This window comes from Neoarius graeffei, chromosome 9 (genome assembly GCF_027579695.1).
Source record: "Neoarius graeffei isolate fNeoGra1 chromosome 9, fNeoGra1.pri, whole genome shotgun sequence".
Lineage (NCBI taxonomy): Eukaryota > Metazoa > Chordata > Actinopteri > Siluriformes > Ariidae > Neoarius > Neoarius graeffei.
The window spans coordinates 77,457,884-77,475,082 of NC_083577.1; the positions used below are offsets into that span (position 1 = coordinate 77,457,884).

Sequence of the window (17,199 nt, forward strand, 5' to 3'; positions counted from 1 at the left end):
GTGTAGGAGTTGCATTCTGTCTCAGATAGAAGGTCAAAGAATAGTTTGAGTAGTTCTACTCTACATAAATATGAACACTTTGAAAACTCTATCGCCCTTTGTGTACTGAAACATCAAGTGTATGCAATATAGTAACTGGACACAAAATTGCCTCCTCAGCAGGTATTTTTTGTACAAAATATATTCCCACTTCTTCTGCACTACTTGAAAAAGGCTGGCTTATTTATAAAGTAATTAATTTATTAATTAAATTTAATTAATTCAAATATTCATCATGGTAACTAATGGAAAATATGAAGCATGCAATCAGTAGTGTGCAATCTAGGCAATTTAAAGTCATCTTCTTGTATTTTCACTCTGAGATTTGCATGGAATTGGATTGTAGTCCAACCCAACTGGCTTCAAAATAACTCACGTTCCTGGTCTCATCCGACTGCAACCCTGCCCAGCTTGGGGTGTGCACAACTACATCCTTGTGCGAAAACGAGAGGTTTGGAAACCAGGCAACAGTCCGAGCAAAATATTTACCACTTTTCTCAGTGATGGAGTGAGTATCATGGTGTGTCATGAAATCTAAGTCATAGCATGGACAACAATGGATGTTAGAAGAGCTCACAAAGCTGCCAAACCTCGAGTGCCATGAATGCCTCCTATAAGCTAAAAGGAACCATGGCAGTTTGGCTGTGGGACTAAACCAGTGAGCAAAATTTTCTTAGATCACTGGTCCTCAGCTTGACTCCTTGGAACCTACTGGCCTGCAAAGTTCGAAAAGCTTAAGGATTAGAGATAATTTAAAGCTAAGAAGGGCTAAGTTAAATATGTCTTGGAGTGGAGAACCCCTGACATAAGTGGTATATGGGTAGATTAGAAAAACAAAGAACCTGAGACCACCTCTTGGTGTCATGTAATATCTCAGCTGAATGACATGCAGAACTGTCCATCTGCAGGATATCACAGTTTGTATCTACTTGTGTTGCTAGAGCAATGTCATAACACAAAGACCCCAGATTTATTGATATGGGAGTGGAAGCCATGTTCAGAAAGGATCTGGATCTAGGCCCAGCTCCCACGAGCTGGAAAGGTGCGGAGTCACATTCTCCAGTGTAATCTCACTTTGTGCCATTTTATGAACATTCACTGCAGACGAAATAAGCACAGCTGTGCATGTCAAACACTGTACACTGTTTCCTCAGCAACTGCCTATGCCTAATGGTTTCAAGCTGATTCAGTGGAGAACCCTAGTGCTTTGTTCTGCTCATCTTCATTTGATCTATGCAGGAGCTGCTGGAGAAGGAAAGTGAGATTTGTTTCCTCTTTCAAGTGAGATATTTTCCTCTTTCATTCACTTCTAGAAGCATAAAAGAGCTTGTCACAGGAATGTGTTATCTGAGGTAAGGCCTGGGAGGGTCATAGCCTATTTTAGGCCATTGTGGACTCTATATTGGAGTAAATGTGAGTCGGAAGAAGTCCCAGACTGGGAACAGAAGCAGGCATCTGGCTACTGTATGCTGCCTTTGTGGGGACCAAACAGTCTGTGCCCTAGACATTTATTCCCCAATGGCTGATAACAGCCACACAATGGTCCTGCGAGTTAGAAGGCTTTATTATGTTTTGTTCTTTTCCTAAATGCTAAAGCAGACATGGAGGAGAGGCCTTGAAAGAATCCTGTGTCTTGATACTTCTGATTTGTTCCTCGAGTTTGGCAAACTGTATCTTGTGACATGTGGATCTCAGTTGATGCAGACAGAGTGGCCATTGTCTTCACACTTTGTCTCACTCTTGTAAAACCTTCATGCAAACCTTTCTGAATGCAGTTTGTTGGGGCCATTGGCTAACTGTGAGTCAAAACGGAGTGCTTCTACTGAGAGTGTTAAAAGGTAGAAAATTCTGGTATCTGCTATAATGTTTTAGAGGTGATGGTTCATTTGTAGGACAGCTAATTTTGAGAAAAAATGATAATAAAAAAGATGATAAAGAGAGAACAGTACAAGGAGAAAAGCTAGAATGAGATCCAAGACACAAATCTGCACAGACAGACACTGATAAGGGTGGTGTTATGGATAAATATGGTTGCAGAGAGAAAAACAAAACAGTGATATATGAATAGATATATAGAGACCCAAACGAAAGAAAAAGTCAGAAAGATAAAAAATGGACATAGATATACAAGAAATGACAGGAAAAAAAATCTAGACAGATGCAGTGAACGATAAAGAGAATTAAATAAACACAGAGAAAGAAAGACAGTCAGAGAGATGGATAGAGAGAGAGAGAGAGAGAGAGAGAGAGAGAGAGAGAGACCAACCAGAGAATGAGAGAGAGCGGCGGCGGTTGTCAGGTTCAAAAGTGGCTGTTCTGTCTTTGAGGTCTTGGATACGAGCTGTGTACTCTACAGAAGAGGAGCACGGGCATGATGAAGGGCAACAGGAGGTAATAGTGGAAGGTGGAGGGAAGGATGGGTAGGAGGTGGAGAAGATGATGAGTGATCCACATATAGGATTAATCCAAAAGAGGAAAAACAGAAAGAAAAAATAATAATTCAAATGGTCAGAAAGCAAAGTTAACAAAATGTTGTTTTTTTAAGAGAGAGGGAGGGGAAAAACCTAAACCAAATAGTAAAAACATTTGAAATAAGTTTTATCTAAAGGTATTATCTAGAGGTTTATCTAAATTTCTTGTGGTACTGATACCATAACTGTTACCATATAATAGCATTGGTTCCACTGATACCATAACTGATATTCCTCAATTTACTTGATATGAGGCAGTAGTAATCCTAGCAGTATAAATCATGGATAAGCCCTAGGACATGCCGTTGTCACTCCAAGACAAAAACTAAATCTGACCTTTTATGTAGTGAATGCAAGCAGTAATTGTTCTGATAAACAGAAGCCTCTGTGCTGCTTGAGAAATGTGTGGAAATGTAATGAAAGATCTTAAAGACGCTCCCAAAGCATCCTACACTCCCCAATATCCACTTGCTTTTAAGACATATTTATCTCTACTGTCAACGCAGGTTATATCATCCATCCATTATCCGTAACTGCTTATCCTGTGCAGGGTCGCAGGCAAGCTGGAGCCTATCCCAACTGACTATGGGCGAGAGGCGGGGTACACTCTGGACAAGTCGCCAGGTCAGGTCATATCATCATAATAAAACACAAGTGAGGCTGGTTTTCACAGTCGATCCCTTATGTTGACTCTCTCCACTTTGAAGTTAGATGCTGCCTTCCAGAATCATTAGCTCAACTCAGAGTGTAGGTGTGTGAATAGAGCATGTTTGGTAAAGAAATATTACATACAGAAATCTTTGGACGAACAGTGCTGACATGTAGAAGTCATTTTATTAGGGTCTACTTTTCAAACACAGGCTCAATGTTATCCGTGTGGCCTGGAGTCTTTACTTTCTAGAGTACTTAGAGTATGCAATCTGGCACATTTTTAACTGGTACACCACTAGAGGGCAAGTGTGTACCTATGTAGATGAAGCTACACTGTATTTCCTGTTAATACGGAGCTTGGAAAAAACTTTGTCTTAGTGTATAGCCATCATTTAGTTACCTTTAGTCTCCTGGTCTCTGAGACTTTATATACAGTAACTGTAGATTAGCTTTCTTATCTTCAGTGATGCAAATACTAGAAAACTTCAGCATGTTCTTCAAAAGCATTGCAATGTGAGCATTCAAAGTGATTATGTCTTTACAATAAGCTGATCTTTAAGCTTGTGGGTTTTGGATAAAACACCTGTGCAATGCTGCACTGCCAAAGTTTTCAGCACTACAGCTGCATTTTACAAATCAATGTTCTGGCAAAGCATATATTTATATCTACGGTGTAGAAACAAGGCCTGAGATGAGAGCTTGAGCCAGCAACACTTCACACAATGCTTTCTTTGTGATCTCACTGAGTTCGTCAACGCCAACGTACAAATGCTGAAGAAAGACACGGCTGGGTGTGCCTTTTCAAGCAGTGTTATTCATTTTGTGAATGTTCCTTCTAAATGTTAAAAAGCTGGAAAACCACAAAAAACCAAAAGGATGTGTATTCTATAATTCGTACAATTTGATTTTATGTTTGTTGTTGTTTGGTTGTTTCACAATCTGTATTCGGTATTTTAGAGTAAAGTTGCCAGTCTTCTGTTTCTGTATTTGAGTGTTAGTCCCCAATGTGTTTCCCAGGACAGAAATGAACATTTACAAATTAATTGTATGAATTAATTCTAGAGAAATAAAAATGTTAGCTTACCAGCCACACGGTGAGCCACCAGCCCTTCCAGGTTGTGGTTTATGTTTTCAGGTTCAGCCTCTCCAGCAAGCGGGGAGGAGGTTGAGTGGCTCCTGAAGGGAGCACTGTGTGAGCTGGCCTCTAGAGGATCAGGAAACTGAGAGGCTGTGCTGGCGGGATAAGTGTTAAGGGGCTTCAGCTCCAAACTGTTAATTATAGGAGAGGGTCCAGAAGAGTTGATCAGACTAGCAGGATCTGGAACTGAGGGATGGCATGGAACTGCTGACCTCTGAGGACTTTGAAAAGAGGTTTCTGTAATTTGTGATTGCAATGTAGATGGAGCCTTTTGGACAGGTGAGGTATGTTGCTGGGGCTGTGAATATTCACCCATTGAATGTATGGCAGCATCACCCTGAAAGGAAGGACGAGCCTGTGTCTGGGAGAATGATGGCTGGGTTGTGATCACAGTGCCTTCACCAGAAGAGGCACTGTAGGACTTGGGAACTTGCATTTGAGCTGGATCCAAGTCCAGCATGAGCAGATTGAGAGCCTCAATGGATTGTTCTATCTCATTCTGAGAAGGAGCTTTCGGGAACTCAGGCAGGCTGTGACTCTGGAGTGCAGGGCTGAAGTGTACCCCATCTACAACTGGTTCCTCTGGAACACCAAACTGCTGCCAGACGTTAAGTCCCCGCTGCACAGCATCTCTGCTGCTAGTAGTACGTGCTGGAGCTTTGGGCATGAGTTTCTGTTCAGTGTTGGGTGTTGCTCCAAATGACTGTGAGCGATATATGCCTCCATTGTGGCTAGGATAACTGCTGGATGGTTGCCCTGAGCTGCCCAGACTCTCGTGAGTGGAGGAGGAAGAGCCATAAAGTGGTGAAACAGGTTCTGTCTCTTTTCCATGCCTGCTTCCCTCCAAGTAGGGCACTTCCTGCCCATTGATCACTGTTTCAGGTTGGTAATAAAGGTCAGCCGGAGTGGCTCGACCCTCAAGTGAGGACAGAGTACCCAGGCTGTCCACACTGTTGCCTTCATGGCTGTTGGGCAGGTCATCATCCAGTATGTCTGTCTCCCTATCTATGCTGTTGTGCCCATTAACATGGACCTGAGCTGGAACCAGGTGGAGGATGCCACCTCCTCCTCCACCTCCTCCCCCATGACTATTTTGGTAACCTGGCCGGTGCATGGGAGCCTCCAGGCCACTGAGAAGTTGCTCCAGCTCTTGCTTCTCCTCAGGACTGAGGGGCTGACTGGGCTGCTGGATCACTGGCAGTGCCTGTTGGGCAGTTTCATCAGTGCGATCAGTCTTAATGGAGGCAGTTGAGTTTCCAGAGTCACTGCTAACAGACAGAGCGTGGTCCACTGGGGCAGGAGTGTGTTCAACAACGGGCTCGACTGCTGTGGGAAGGCCGTTAGCTGTAGCATCCACTGACTCTTTCTTACGGACTTTAGCATAGAGGCTACCATCCAGAGGACCTTGCATGTGAATAACGTCTGGAAAGAAAACAAAAATGCTGCTGTCAGTATTTATATATGGCCCAAATCCAACTACCAATTGTGCCACAAGTGTCTAGTTGGGTCTCTTTTTTATTTATATAGAAGGGTTGAACGTTTCATATGTTTATACAAGAAACACCAGCATGCAATACTTAATAATCCAGGATTATTATCTCATCCATAATAGGACACAAAATTTATGAGAATGAGTCACTGATCACTCTTTACTATCCAAAATATAAAATCTGCAGAGTCAGCATTCATTTTCATTGGTTTGATTGATTGTATCATGGTTCAAGCTTGTGCTAGTATTAGCCTACACTGCCATAAAACACCCACTTACACACACACACACACACATATATATATATTCAGGCATAGACACACCCCTGGAATATGATTCACCAACATCTTCCCTGGAGACACTCCTTATCCAAAGCGCTGACTCACCTGTGGAAAAATAGTCTCAAACCAAAATGTTGGATGCATTTCCTGCCTTCTTGGAACTAAAGCATCACTACCTACATCATTTTACTTGCACATGCACAACCACTGGATTGGGAAGTTTGGGAAAGTCCATTTATCTGCAGCTCTGACAATGAACATTTTGTTTTCTTGAGGACAATCTTCATTCCAACAAGTGATGTTGGACACTAACCTTCCAAAACTGATGAGCCACTGCTTACTCTGCAGTATCAATGCTCGTTTTGCTTCACACTGTCATTGTAGGTGTAATAAGAAATCAGTTCTCTGTTTCAATGTACAATCTGCATCAGCAACCTTACACCTGCTGGATTATAACTCTAATGCTATAGTTACCTGACATCTTTTGTTCTGTTCAATGACAAATAACCAACATAGAAAGCCATTATAGCCAAATGGGACAGTTATTCAACCACTGTATGTGAAATATGGATATGCATATGAAGCAGTAGGAAAATGAGGCATGTGCCCAACCAACCATTTCCTATGATGTATACAAATCTGAGTGAATTAAAAGACTCACACAGGGCCACAATAGTAAACTGTAATGAAGCTATAGTACTATGTACAAACTGCCAAAAATGGTTAAATAAATAAATAAATAAAATTAAAACCCCAGAAGCGAATAATCTTTCACTTTACTTGCATTCCCGGAATGCAGTCTAGCTTTACATAAATAGATATTATTATGGGCATTGCCAATGACCAAGTTAGCTGATCTCAATTCAACTTTTGCTGGCATCTCAAGTCAAAGTCCCTCTCACGCCAGAACCTGGTCTTCCCAGGCTTCCTGTCCCGTACTAACCAACTCTTTAGGGCATATGGATGCAGCACTGATCTCCATTTCATTGCTGGCATCTGGCATCAAAATATTCATACCAATTTGAATGGATCAGATGTGTTAGAGAAGTGAAAAAAAACCCACTATAATGTGCAAGGCAGAGGGTTCTCCAGGACAAGAGTTGAGAACATATGCTTTAAAGAATATAAGTGCTCCTTATTTCATGGTGTCTGTTATGGTTTCTGAAATGTACTATTAATATGTGTTGCAGAAACCATCATCATGGCTTCTTCTTCCATTTCAATACAATCGTTTTCAAAACTTGTTCTTTTGCGCTACATTAGTCAGACACACCTTCACATGCACAATGTTTTAGTAATGTACCACTCAAGGGCTTTTCCAAACTTATTGGCTAAAAGTACCCGTTAGCTTCATCTTAATCAGCCCAGGCTTAATGCCAGCACTTCCCTTTAATAGCCAGGCTTGGAAAAAGTGAGCCTTTTCCCTCATCACCCATACTTTCCCCTTAACTAGAACAGCTACAAAACTCATTCGTGAGTCTTAACAGCATGCCGAGAAGCAAAGTTCTCAGCGCAAGGACAACACACCCGTCAAGAAGATGAGAGAATAACACATCATGCATAACTCCTGTACTAAATAAACGTTAAACTGTGGCATTTGCTATGGTGGCTAAAACAAGTTCTCATATTTTATTTACACCTAAATGCATCCTTATGACTTAATACTGTCATGTGAAGATGTGGTCAGAATCTTCATATGACACTCAGCCTTTACAGACGGAAAGAGACACACCTCTTGAAAAAGGAACTGCCTTCTATTTCAGCATGCATTTTATCACCTATTTACATGCACCTGTGATGTGCCATCATTCCTACATTAGACACCAACATCCTCCCTTCCCAATCATCACCTGTAAAAATAGCAGGATGCTAACACGTGTTAGGAGAAGTAATTAGTGCTTATAATACTAGAGGAACACAGAAAGCTAACAAACTTGCCCTACCTGTTGAGGTGTCCTGGTCTTAGGGTTCAGTATAATTTCTTAATCACTTTATGAGCTGCTGTGTTCTTCTTCTATAATGTTCCACTAACTGAATATTAGAGAGCTGTGGAGGGGGAGTTGTTTTGGCTCACCCCTCACACTCCTCCTACTAAGGCCACCAGACTGATTCTGACACACTCCAGTAGAGACGCTCTATAATGGACTGCCTGTCTCTCACTCTCTGACTCTCATGCTCTCTTTCTGTTTTCTATAACCCAGCTGAGATGGGTGTGATTTTTATCCTCGACCAAATGAGCAACTGACGTCTAATGCCATGACATCATACAGCCTTTCTCTGCCCCTCTGTCTCTTCTCTCACATTCACTTACTCAAACTTTCTTGTTCCATAAGTGATACCCTATACCAGACGTGGACATGTAATCAAAAGTAGACAAGCCTAAATTAAATTACATGCGTAACTAAATGCATACCTTCCCCAAACAGACACCCTTTCATACCCTGACTGTATTAACCACACATACTCAGGCAGTGATAGAAAGACAGATCACTAACAGAACATGGAAAAAAAAAACAGAAAAATCATGGGAAATACAGCAAGAAAAAATGTGAGTTTATGCATAGATGAGTGTCTCCATATTGTTTGGATCATACAATACTGGGAATGACATGACTCCTCTTCAATACATCATACATTGCAGACCTGAACTTGTGGTAGAATGAACCGCCCCTGCATGGACTCTGGATTCTGAGCCAGTTGGCTGTTTATAGGACAGTCTGGCCTGCAAACCATGGAAAAGTTCTTCCCATTCAGCCATATTAAAAAAGTGAACAAAAGTGTTCTTTTTTTTAAATGCCACTTGCAGAGAGGGAAAGAGTGAAATAGAAAACATCATAAATTGATTGAAAACAGAAATCATTTAAACCATGGTCGCCAATGTTGTCCGAGTTGATGAAAGACATACACCAAGCCAACACATTACACTGCATTACAAGACCACCATTTTTCCTTATGCCTCAGAGTTCCACTATCCAAACAGTTGGCTGAACAGAGCTAGACATCCAATAACGTTAATTTTTTTTGATCGCAATCCTTAAATTCCTCATTCATGAATCCAAGGATTCATTTAATTGAAGCCTTGGTGGATCATTGTGGAGTTACTGTAAGTCAGGTGGGCTGCAACAATAGTGTGTTGCCTCAGGCATTGATAAACACTGCATAGATTAAGTCTCAGTTCACAACATGAGCTTATGAGGATAAACATATGATGAATGCTTTATGATGCATACTTAAAGAATGTATTCCTCATCTACAGGTAATGATTTCCAGGGGAGTTCCACTTTATTCAGCTCACTTGTTGGTTTAAGAGTGGAAAAGCTCTGGGCTATTTTGAACACCATATGAAACTTAGATTCAGCCATAACAATAATTTACAAGTGCAGTAAAGAAGCTGTGTGTGTGTACCTACATGACTGTATGTGTAAGAGAGATTTCTGCGCTTTCCCCCCCTTATTCGAACCTCTTAACAGGCAGCAGACAGAACAGTGTCTGCTTTAACATTAATTCATTGATGTCCAATGAGCACTAGTCAATGGCTGAACCATTAAAGCACCCTTGATCTCAAACATTCTCAAGGACCTGATGCTGGCTCTTATCCAAACTCTATCAGGACAATGCCTTCGATTGAAACCAAGGACTGCAAATGTCAGTCTCTTATACTTTCCTATATGGGAAAAAATAAACAGGAAATCCTCAAACACTGAGTAATAACATATAGCTTTCATGTATCTCACAAATTGGTTGAACAAGTATTTGTGCGTTTTAATAATTGTATGACGAAACTAGGGTCTTAAAATAAGAGTAAAGGAATCTTAAGAAAAGTCTAACACAAGTTCTCATATATCATGTCAGCATGATATTTCAATATACACATAAAAAAAAACCAGTGCAGAAGTACACAAGCTAAAATGTTTCCTGCAGTGACTGCAAACAGCATGCTGCCCTCTGTTATACGAGCTAATTATTATGTGTTAAGTAAGGCATCAGGAATGCCAACAGGTCCCTTGAGATGAGTTAATTTAAATCTCAGTGCAAAGAAGCAGGAATTGGGGGGGTGCCCCCAGGAGGCCAGACAACACAATCCTATGACATATACTGTACAATGCTTGATATCGCACACACTGGTCATAAGTAAAGTATGTATCATAAAACAGTGGCCTGAATAGTTATTGCCCCCCCCCACCACAAATGACTGCTGTGTTTGTATAAAATAAATTCCCATTCAATCAATAAGAATAGGATTTCTTACAAATCACATTCATTGCAAGTACTTTTAAAATAATAGCATTTTCTCTAAAAATACAGTACATGTGCCACAATGACGGACAAACCCTATGGAACATTTAAAATGCACGTAAAGAAATTCTTTCATCTTCAGTAACTGTTATCCTGTTTAGATTTGTGGTGGCTCCCGGGAACACAAGATGCCTGGTAGAAATATACCTTGGATGGGATACCGGTCCAGTACAGGACACAATGCACATACAGAATCACACAAAATGTAAAACTGCACACAGACAGTAACTGAAGTTAAGGATTGAACCAGGGACCCTGTAGCTGTGAGGTGGCACCGCTGCTCCACCGTGCTACTCGCACACACAAAAATAAATAAATAAATGAAAAAGAAAATTTTCATTCCCACAAAAAAATAAAAAATAAAATAAAGTTAAATTATTTTACATGTGTATTCAGTCCTCTGGGTCTGGTCTCTTACCTTTAACAATGTCAGATTTTCTTGTTTGCACACATATAAATTCCCTTTGTTGTCCATAACCATGGGAAGAAAGCAAAGTTTTTTTCAACACAAAAGAGACAAATGGTTGTTGACCTGCACAAATCAGGTAATGGATATAAAAATAAATAAGCAGGTAAAACGCCATTAAGAATGACTACAGCCTTAACAAAAAGTCTGAAACATGTCTGAAACAGTTGGAAATTTGCCAGGAATTGGACCCATTGGTGGAGGAAGGAAAAGACCAAAATAAGCAATAAACAGGAACCAGTGCAATAAACTAAACCAGGATTCTATTCTAAAGCTGTTTCATAATATACTTTTATAATGCATGTCTCATGGTGGTGGCACGATGGTGTAGTGGTTAGCACTGTTGCCTCACAGCAAGAAGGTTCTGGGTTTGAGCCCAGCAGCCAACGGGGGCCTTTCTGTGTGGAGTTTGTGTGGGTTTCCCCCACAGTCCAAAGACATGCAGGTTATGCTAACTGGTGGCTCTAATTTGACTGAGTGTGAATGGTTGTTTGTATCTATGTGTCAGCCCTGCAATGATCTAGTGATTTGTCCAGAGTGTACCCTGCCTCTCACCAATAGTCAGCTGGGATCGGCTCCAGCTTGCCCACGACCCTGCACAGGATAAGCGGTTACGGATGATGGATGGATGGATGTTTCATGGTATTAAAAAGATAATGCTCCATTTCTGTTTTTGTACTACAAGTGGTCTTCATGTTACTGGCTAAGATTTCATCAAGTGCACCTGTAAAGGGACCTGAGGAATGTGTCTGCACTGATACATGTGGTATCATATAACAGTAAGTGCAATAACAGTAAATCTGAGTGGGACAGGACTAGGATGCAGAGAGAATTAGAGAAAAAAAGGAAATGCTTAAAGATAGTGGAATGCAAAATCATCCATTTGAAAATTTATCCCCAGGTTTATTTGATTTGCGTCACAAGCCAAATCAACACATTTGATTTTATTGTGTGCTGAAAAATAATGAAGAGCTGCTTGAAAGTTCTGACATGACTCCATTACTCTGCAACTGCACATTAAGTATTTAAGAAAGAAAAAAAAAAACCCTGCATCTCAGAAGCATGCTGGCTCTTATCTCAACTCTGGCTGCTGTAATAGCAGTCCTTAAGTACAGCATATTAAATATGCATTAAAGATGTTTTGGACTGTCCACTTTTACAGCAAGACATAAAAAAGTGTTCAAGGATTGCAGGATGAGAAAAATGGTCCACTGAGGCATGATGAGGTCAGATATTCAGCTAGTGGGAAGTGCTGAATGTGGCTGCATCAGCAAAGCTAAGACGACTCTTTGTGTTTATGCAACAGAACTAAAAAAAAAAAAAAAAGGAAAATGGTGATGACTAAATCCGCCCTCTCTTGGTATCCCACCATTCACATTCTTAAAGGTCACATACCACACCCACATTTTGAGTAATATTTTAGAGCAGCGTTCTTGAGGACACATTTACATGAAATAATCAAAAAGTCTTGGTACTCTTCTAACAGACAACTTATTTCTAGCTGAACAATCTCTAAACCATTGGCAGTTTCTTAATACTTTATGATTTAAACCTGCCCTAGACTAAATGTTAATGCTGCTTTCAGTCAAGTATTATAGTAAATCAAGCCAAAACCAAAATCTTTGCATGCAGAGCTCCATGTGAGTCAAGTTTAAAGCGAGACGTTTTATTAGCAAATGACGTAGCATGTCAGGAAAAGTAATCAAGCTCTACTCTGAGCACTGAAAAAAGACAGGGTATGCAGGAAGCCACTCTTTGCTAGCATAGTGGCCAGCTGTGGTACTGTAGAGACCAAACATGGTAATTCCACTCACAACACACACACACACACATATCCATGAATGTCATGCATTTTCTCTCTAAATCTGGTTGATTTTAATATTGTGGAAGTGGCTTAAGCTGGGCTGCACAGCAATATTTCCCATGTGAAAAAAACTACAGACCAATTCTTGTGACTTGGTGTGTGTAATATTAAACAATATTTCCCATCTGCCAAAGCCATTTCCATCTAGTCTAGTCATGCAGGTGAACATTTTAGAAAAACCTACACTTACAAAATACTACAATCCATTCACCCATTATCTATACTGTTTATCTGTCAGGGTTACAGGAGACGCTGGAGCCAATTCCAGCTGACTTTGGGCAAGAGGTGGGATCCAACCTGGAAAAGTCACAGGACTAGACAGACAGCCATTCACATTCACATTCATACCGATGTGCAAATTATGGCCCTTTTCCACTACCCTTTTTCAGCTCACTTCAGCTCGCTTCAGCTCACTTCAGCCCGACACGGCTCGCGTTTCGACTACCAAAAAACAGCACGACTCAGCTCGCTTCAGCCCTGCTTAGCCCCTAAAACTCGCACCGTTTTGGAGTAGGGCTGAAGCGAGCCAAACCGTGCCGAGTGAGGTTGGGGGCGTGAGCAGACACTCCCCTGTGCACTGATTGGTGAGGATGAGTGTCCTCACATGCCCACACACGCCCCGCGAGCACGCTGGGATCTGTAAACACCGCAAACCTGGAAGAAGAAGAATTACGAATTATGAGAATTTCTGAAGCCTTATGCGCCTCGCCTCATCTATACGCTCCTGCCAGTATCTGTTGGCGTTGTCGGTGACAACAAGCCACAGCACCAAGACCAGCAACACTAACGACTCCATGTCCTCCATGTTTATTGTTTACTATTCGGGTCGTGAGACTACCGCTTAAAAGCTCACTGAATCAGTGACATACAGAGCATCGTGGACGAGTTCGCGGAGCGCAAGGCTCGTCGTATGCCCTTCAAATAATGCGCGCAGTAGGCTATTGATGTTTTATTATGAGCCATGTACAGTATGTCGCCTAATGTTTTTTTGTTTCTGAGTTACATGTTCGTTTGAAGGACTTAATGTACAAAATAACATAGTTGCACCCCGTAGTGTTGAAATTGGTAAACACAGTGCATTCAGTGAGGTTTGCACCGCCCTCCTTTTATTTCTGACTCTTCCTGTCACCGTTGCAACCTCTGAGCGCTCATTCGTATGCCCTTCAAATAATGTGCGCAGTATAGGCTATTGATGTTTTATTATGAGCCATGTACAGTATCCTAATGTTTTTTGTTTCTGAGTTACATGTTCGTTTGAAGGACTTGATGTACTAAATAACATAGTTGCACCCGGTAGTGTTGAAATTGGTAAACACTGCAGTTGCGGACATTTTGTAGCCTAAAATGATGTTATGATAAGCTTTAATAAAGGGCCCGGTCATTTGCCCCGCCCCCAGCCCGGCTCTGACTTGTTCCGCCACTGTCACTGATGTCACTGTTTGCGCTGCTTAACGACATCACGTGACGTCCACCCACTTTCGCTAACTCCACCCAATGTGTCCACCCACTTCCAGCCAGCACGGTTCAGCGCGGTTGTAGTCGAAATGCAACTCCAACAGCCCCACTCAGCTCGACTCAGCTCAACTCGGCACGGCACGGCTCAGCCGCGTTTGTAGTGGAAAAGCGGCATTAGAGAGGCTACTTGAACTAATCTGCATATCTTTGGTCTGTGGGAGGAAACCGGAAGACCCAAAGGATACCCATGCAGGCGCAAGGAGAACATGCAAACTCCACACAGAAAGGTCCCCATCAGCCGTAAGGTTCAAACTCAGAACCTTCTTGCTGTGAGGTGACAGTGCACCAACATGCAGCCCCAAAATACTACTAAGAATAAAAACAATTATAAAAAAGGAAAAAAGAAAAGTCAAGTGTCTGTTCATGTCATAAAGCGTAAATTATAAATATTTATATTCTGCTCGTGTATTTTTTCATGGTTAAATGACTAATTTATTTCTTAAATAGGAATGATCAGATTTTTTAGAAGGCTTATTTTAAGGTTTTATCTCACTATTTATGGTACTTACATTTTAATATGACCAACATTGCCTCCATCTTGGCAATTAATTAAAGTTTACACTGAGTTGTGATAAAATATATAAAGGTTAAAGTTAGATTTTGAGGTGTGTTTGTACCTTTTTGTTTTACATCTTTCTTCCGATACAATTAAAACGTTATTCAGTTCATAATTTCTCATGAGACCTAGGGCTTTCTTCATCTTCCATATGTACACAAAGTTTTCTAAGTTTTGTCAAGGTATTCTTGTGCATGAGGTGTGTATATTTAACAGTTATTCCATGAAATCGAGTCATAAATGAGCTGATAGTCAACGAGGCGCAGAGCACAGTTGGCTATAAGCCATGTACAACGAGATTGAGTGGAATAACTGTTTGTTTTATTCTATCCACATTCACTGGGTTTTGAGAAACAAAGCATTTTTATTTTTGATTTTTTGCAAATTTGATAAATATAAACTTTATACAAAACGTCTGACAAAATAATTTCCGCTTAGAATGTCAACAAAGGGGCAAAATGACAGTAGCAATTTGTGAAAAATTCTATAATAATAATTCTTGAAAAAAAGATATGTTCTTACTATCAAATACTTTCATTCCATTTCATATTTTGTTGCTTTTTTTGTATTCTTTTGCGGTTTTGTTTTCCTGTAGACTTTTTTTTTCCTTCTCGGTTGGTTCAGCAAAACACTCCGCCATTTTGTTTTTCTCTACTCATGGTACAGTATATGAGCTGATAGCCTAGAAGTAGAGTAGCCAATCAGAGCATGCGATTGCTCATATCCAGTGAATGTGGATAGAATAATTAAATTTATTCCTGATCTGAAAACCGGGGCGGCACGGTGGTGTAGTGGTTAGCACTGTCGCCTCACAGCAAGAAGGTCTGGGTTCGAGCCCCGTGGCCGGCGAGGGCCTTTCTGTGCGGAGTTTGCATGTTCTTCCTGTGTCCGCATGGGTTTCCTCCGGGTGCTCCGGTTTCCCCCACAGTCCAAAGACATGCAGGTTAGGTTAACTGGTGACTCTAAATTGACCGTTGGTGTGAAAAATGAATGTGAGTGTGAATGGTTGTCTGTGTCTATGTGTCAGCCCTGTGATGACCTGGGGACTTGTCCAGGGTGTACCCCGCCTTTCGCCCGTAGTCAGCTGGGATAGGCTCCAGCTTGCCTGCAACCCTGTAGAACAGGATAAAGCGGCTAGAGATAATGAGATGAGATGAGATGAGATCTGAAAACCAGCTGCTGCTGCTGAGGATGGCTCCATCAGGGCAGCCTAAAGATCAATGAGATTACTGTGGATGGTACCTGAGGACTGCAATTGCTATGACAGACTTAGGAGTGCAATTATTATGAACAGTTTTGCACTCAAGTATCCATAATTGAACAGCTGATACGATAACTTCAACAAAATAGACTTCATGTTAAAACTATAATGAATTCGGAAATGACTCTGATGCTCATATTCACAAATTGCTCATAGGTTACTGTTTACACAATTGCATGATTTGACTATATAGTATACAGTTATAGAAAGGAAATAATTTACAATCACACTATCCAGTGCCACCCAGATAATGATGGGTTCCCTTTTGAGTCTGATTCTTCTCAAGGTTGCTTCGTTATATCATCTCAGAGAGTTTTTCTGTTCCACTATCACCTCTAATTTGTTCATTAGCGGCAAATTTATAAAGTTAAAATTTATATTCAAAATGTATATATTTCTGTAAAGCTGCTACGTGACAATGCCCATGCAAAAGAAATTGAATTCAACCATGTGCAGGGGCGTACTGTAGCTAGGATTTTTCAAAGCGCGGGTCACACACTGACTGGCAGCCTGAGTACATTATGTAACAAAAAATAATTACCATTGCTAGTTTTAGGTAGCTTAGAAACCGGCTCTTCCATTATTGCCGTTTCTTCCACATTTTCTTGATGTTGTGTTCTAGAAACGGCACTAAAACTTAGCTTTGAAGCCAAAAAATGCAACTTTGATGGAAAAAAATATATAATAAATTGCTTACCTCTCTTCACGTCGAAAGAAGGAGGAAAGTTTCGCTTGTTTTGACATGGCGAATTATTAACACGAGGAAATACTCGTAATTCGCAACTAAAATGACTGCAGCTACACTGGCAGCTTGACCATGCTTTCTAGTGCGATCGTGTTGTGCTTGCGCAGAACTGTTTCAGTCCTGCGCGCCTTGGCTCATGCACCTGAAGGCATGCCTCGGGCTGCGCGCACGCCTAACGAGCTCCGGCACACGCGCCGTTAACAAAGAACACCTGTCTTTAATCAATAAACTATGTTTGGACTATTTAAGGACTGTGCCCATGCAAGGACGATGTGAAGTATTACATCGCGTCTAGTGTGCCTTACTGAGCCTTGTTTCCTGTCCTTGCTGACCACCTAGTTTTTCGATTCCTGTTTCTCGTCCCCTGATCTTGTATAGTTTTGCCTCTGATATTCTGTCCACGCCTCGATTGACCTCCTGCCTGTTT

General features: G+C 41.1%; 1 protein-coding gene across 21 annotated transcripts in view; it reads right to left on the minus strand.

Moving 5' to 3' along the window:
* Positions 1-17,199, minus strand: part of tns1b (tensin 1b) — a 476,125-nt gene that overhangs the window by 26,559 nt on the left and 432,367 nt on the right. For 18 of the 21 annotated variants that reach the window (XM_060930311.1, XM_060930314.1, XM_060930305.1 and 15 more), the window contains 2 exons: positions 6,112-6,174; positions 4,246-5,721 (listed from right to left, as the gene is read on the minus strand). In XM_060930311.1, coding sequence (XP_060786294.1) covers positions 4,246-5,721; positions 6,112-6,174 — 1,539 coding nt within the window. The remainder of the gene's footprint in view (positions 1-4,245; positions 5,722-6,111; positions 6,175-17,199) is intronic. The other 3 variants (XM_060930327.1, XM_060930310.1, XM_060930317.1) reach the window with 1 other exon arrangement.